Source organism: Diplotaxodon limnothrissa, linkage group LG17 (genome assembly GCF_057381915.1).
Source record: "Diplotaxodon limnothrissa isolate DT_005_m linkage group LG17, D_limnothrissa_male_GT1.1, whole genome shotgun sequence".
Taxonomy (NCBI): Eukaryota; Metazoa; Chordata; class Actinopteri; order Cichliformes; family Cichlidae; genus Diplotaxodon; species Diplotaxodon limnothrissa.
The window spans coordinates 17,912,702-17,917,975 of NC_140612.1; the positions used below are offsets into that span (position 1 = coordinate 17,912,702).

The 5,274-nt window shown below is 39.6% G+C and overlaps 1 protein-coding gene across 1 annotated transcript; it reads left to right on the plus strand.

The window, feature by feature from the left end:
* On the plus strand, positions 1-1,233 carry LOC146614854 (uncharacterized). The gene is made up of 2 exons (XM_085375511.1): positions 1-359; positions 703-1,233. The coding sequence occupies exons 1-2, from the start codon at positions 57-59 to the stop codon at positions 1,231-1,233; spliced, it is 834 nt and encodes a 277-aa protein (XP_085231637.1). The 5' UTR covers positions 1-56.
* The last annotated feature ends 4,041 nt before the right edge of the window (positions 1,234-5,274 follow it).

The following is a 5,274-nucleotide window of genomic DNA, read 5'->3' on the forward strand; positions in this document are numbered from 1 at the left end:
CAAGTCGATCAACATTAGCCTCTGAACAGGTGGAGGAAGTCAGTCGGAGGAAACTAATGGTACCGACATCCACAAGGTGGAATTCCCTGTATGAGGCCATTTCTAGAATCATCACAATTCCCTTGAATGAACTTAATCCCCTGTGTGTAAAACTGGGAATCAAGTGCCTTAATGAAAGGGAGTACCAGTTCTTGAAAGAGTACTGTACTGTGATGAAGCCCCTGACAGTGGCTCTGGACATCTTACAAGGGGATGAGTGCACCTACGGGGCTTTACTGCCAACACTCACAAGCCTGATGTCAAAGATGAAAGATGACCTCTCTAGAATGACAGCCAGCCTTCCAGATGTCATTGTAAAGGTAAGATTATTATTAATTGCTTTGGGTGGATTTGTTAAATTTATTATACCATTCACAGTGGGTGGATGTTATACTTTGTTTTAAGCAGCGGGTACAATTATTAAAATGATAGAATAAAAGACCAAATATTCACCCCTTGTTAAATATCAGGGACATTGATCATCATTAATCATGAATATTAATCATAATATCAACAAAAGCCTCAGCCAAAATTAAATCTCATACAGTATTGATAATAGAAAATATAGATGGTTTAGAGCTGTAAAGCCCACAAAATAATGACAATAGGTAATTATATAGTAAAATAATTTTATTCTTAGATGCATCATATTGTATGTTACAGGCCATCAAGACTCGTTTTGATGCTGTTCTGGACAGCCAAGAAGGACTTCTCGCAGCGGCCACTTGTCCCAAGTTTAAACTTCGTTGGCTGAGAGATGAGCGTAGGAGAGAGTATGTGAAGGAGCTCCTGATAACAGAGTGTCGTAAAGCTGCTCCTGCAACTGAGAACACTAATGTGTCCCAAATCCCAGCCAGCCCAGCCGAAATGGACTTTTTTGAATTTCAGAATCAGCCCACAGAAAGCTTCTCAGCAGAAAAAGAAGTAACTGACTTTTTAAGGTCAGGCTATGAGCTTGAGATTCTGAATCAGTTCCCAAATCTCAAAAAGATGTACATGAAATACAACAGTCCAACTCCATCCAGTGCACCAGTGGAACGGCTGTTCAGTTTAGGTGGATTGGTGCTTTCCCCAAAAAGGAACAGAATGTCTGATAGAAGGTTTGAGAAGCTTCTGCTGATGCGATATAACAGAGCGTTCTCACTCCCGAGGCGTAACATGTCGACGTTTTGTCACATCCCGCGGCGTTCCTGAGGAACGCGAAAGGAGACCTTCGGCGTTCTTATGGTACGCGGCGGGTTATGGCTGGAATCCAGTGCAATGACGCTCCCGCGGGAGTAGACGTTCCAGCCCTGTATTCCAGCCCTAAACCTAACCTTATCCCTAGCCCTGACCATAACCTTATTCCTGACCTTAACCAGGACTTTAATGATGTTAAATAGCGTGTTTCTAAGCGATTTGAAGAATAAGAGCGAACATGTGTAGGTTCATTCCAGACGGTTCTCATATTTCCTCTTTTTCCGAGGTCGTCATTTAGGAACGTGGTGGGTAGCCGAAAACGTAATATGGTGACGATTTGTCACCTAGCGTAAAATGTTACGCTTTGGGAGTGAGAACGGGTTGGATATAACCACTGTTTCAGTCCAAAAGAAAACAATAAAACATAGGTCTTTTTCAGGGTTGCCACAAACTGAGACTGGATTAACAGCCTAAATGTAGCATGCAATAGCATTTTCTGTTTTTGTAATCTCAATATTATGCCTCTCTGCACTTTACCAACTGTTAAAAGATGTTATTGTTAATTTTATTTATTTATTTTTTGCTGTATTTATATGAAAGGATGTGTGTGTGTATACACAAAAATAATTTATGTTATATGCTGGAGTATGCAGAAATACAGTTTAAGCCTTTATTTTCTTAAAATATGGTGTAATGTGCAGAAATATGTTCAAATGTTAAACAAATTTATTAAAGTCAAAGACTGTTGAATTTAATTTAATTTTTGTTTGATGCACTGTTTATAAAGTTAAGATTAAAAGTAATAAACAATTTTTTAAAAAGACACTTTTCCATTTGATTCACTTTTATATGATGGATTATGCAGAAAAAATAGAATTGGCCCAAAAGGTCTATTGCTTTATCACGCATTCAGGTAGTGTATCATGTTTTTTAAAAGTAACTAAGTAACTAAGTAATTAATTACTTTTGAAAATAAGTAATCAGAAAAGTAACGGGATTACTTTTTTGAGAAGTAATCAGTAATCAGTAACTAATTACTTTTTTCAAGTAACTTGACCAACACTGGTTGTCACGAGCGTCGCACTTGCTTACGTCACTGTCGTGAGACATTCTCGCAAAAAAAATCACGGTTTTAGTAACGCAGTAACGCAGCATTCCTACGGGAAAGTAACGGTAATCTAATTACTGTTTTTGCAATAGTAATCCCTTACTTTACTCGTTACTTGAAACAAGTAATCAGATAACAGTAACGCGTTACAAGTAACGCGTTACTGCCCATCTCTGCTTCTATGACCTCCTGGATGAGTCGTTGATGCGCTCTTGGAGTGATTTTGGTTGGCCGGTCGCTCCTGGGAACGTTCTGGATAGGTGTTCTCCATGTGTGGATGGAGCCACAGAAATGTCTCTTTAACCTTTCAGACTGGTGATGTTACTGACTGATTCTGTTTTTTTTTAAGATTGAGATCTTCTACTTGACTTTATCAGACAGGTGCTGTTTAACCCTTTAAAACCGGTCAGAGCGGGCACGCTCCATTTTGCGCAACTACTTTTAAATCCTTGTAGAACTGCAACCACATAAGCTACCGTAATAATTTTTTTTGCATATGAAACCGGAGGAGTTGTACTTACATCTTATGCCATCAGCTTGTCCTCGGTCACAGTTTCCTTCCACATATAGCTTTGCAAAAACTGCATAAAAAGCTCTTGCAGCAACAAAAACATAATATTCCAGAAACACGCTTTGCCGATCCGACCAGCTGTTCATAATACTTCCTACGTTGGAATAGACGTCAGCGTGAACTATCGCATGTCCGCAATTACCTGCCCGAAACCGGAAGGAACGTAATTTTCGCGGAAATGTAGTTTTTTACCATCAGGGCCTCATGAGCCTATACTGGTGTTTTTAAAAGTTATGTTTGACTTTCTGACTTTCTGTGTCGTTTCTGGGATGCTTAGGTCTCATATTGCACTGCTGGAAATAGTTTATTCTGATGCATGTGCTGTTTTTTTGCAAGTTTGCACTATAATATTTATTTTCGTTTTTCCTGCAGTATATAAAAATTGGTGTATTTCAAAAATAAAACTATGAAGACACTTAAAATAAATTTCCTGTGGTGGGAAACTATTTTGTGCAACTTTTTTGTATTTACAGTTTTGAGGGATAAGCTTCTTAAATTTCTCTAACTAGAAATATATGTTAAAAAAACAAAAACGATTTTGAATTTTTTGTAGTTTATTGCACTTTCTTGCAATTTATGTAATTTCTATGCACTTAATGCATACACATTATTAAAATTTGGGCTATAATGGTTGTATTGATGTATAGCAACTTGAAATGCTCCCAAAAATGGCACTACAGCATGTAAAAATATAATATAAGCTCTGGCGGACTTGGTTCTATGGTAGGCCTTAAAGGGTTAAGTGATTCAGCAGTAATCACTGTGGGGTGAACTTATCTCTGTGCCTACGGATGGTCCAGCAGTGAAAGAGCTAAAAGATTGAATTTTGTCAGCATTATTTTCTTGGTTTTAGGTAAAGACTGTGTGATAGAGATTGCCCCCAAAAATCACGTTCAGATAGAGTTATGAGGAGTCTGATGGTGAGATGCTTCTGTTTAAAGGTGATAAATAAGCCTTGGCAATGAAGATCAATGCAGTCTAGTAACAGGACATTTAAAACCATAGCAGGGGGTCCAAGGGTAAATATCCTCAGAAGTCCAGAGGAAGAGGCTTTTCTTAATGAAACATTTAAAGGAAGCTCTAAAAATCAGGTCATGGATGCTTAAAACACTGAGACTCTGATGACATGACTGAAGAAATGTAGAGGAGGGTTGAATTAACCCAGTTAAACTTAAACCTCCTCATAATGATGGTTGCCTCATCAAAACAGTGGATGGATGCTGTTTTTAGTCTTAAATGTGTGACCTGTTTCAGTTTTTTTCCTCCTGTTAAAACTGTTTTAATCAGCGTGAGTTTAAAACTTTTGCCAGCCTCCTCCTCCTCCTCCTCAGCCCTCAGAGGGAAATAAAGTCCTGTGGAGGTAATTACCTGCTGTAAGACTTCATCCTCTGATTGCGGCATTACTCTCTAATCTCTAATTGGCTGAATTACCCACAATCCCCTCTGGTTATTTCTCTTTTTTTGACCCGATCACCACACTGCTGCACTGCTTTATTAACACTGCATTAAACCCCACAGGAGGCTAACGGCCACAATTTACCTGATCAGAGTTTGCCGACTCAGAAGGTTTATAATGACTGCAGGGAATCATGGGAAATTGAGGCTTTAAGGAGGGAGAGGAAATGATGGAAGCAGGAAGTGAAAAAACTCATCTCACAGTAGAGCTGTTTTAAAGGGGGAAATGATCTATAGCGACCGAAACAGTTTGTGTATCAGGATGTTTATTTCTGCTGTGAAGTTTCAACATGGGAGTCTATGAGGACTGAGTCAGTGCTGCCCCTGTTGGATGCCAGAGGAACTGCAACTGCTGTTGTAGTGCTGGCTTTGTTTTTCACCTGACATCAATAAAACGTGACTGTTTTGCTTCTACCATACCCCCATACCCCCCCCCCCCCCCCCCCCCCCCCCCCCCCACACCACCACCACCTTTCTTGAGTGACTTTGCCAGGTGTTCACCAAGTTGTTGTTCCAAGTCACCTATTGGCAAAGGTTCACCACAAAACTAAGCCAGATGGAGAAATCTGGTGTAGACCCTTACCCTAAAGCATAAAGAGTATGATACAGCTGGATCCTCCATCCATCCATCCATCCATCCATCCATCCATCCATCCATCCATCCATCATTTCCTATTCATCCATGTATCCATCCATGCATCCATCTGTTCATCCATCCATCCAATAATGCATATTATTAAGAAGCACAATACTTACTGAGTGAGGAGAATGATCCAAAAGACATGTCCCCACATCCCTCCAGCAGTGAGTTGGTCCCCATAGGCTCCCAACTTTCCAGCAGAAATAAACGTAATTACATCCTGATACACAACATTTTTGGTTTATATAGATAATTTAACCCTTCCTAACACATGTACGGTTT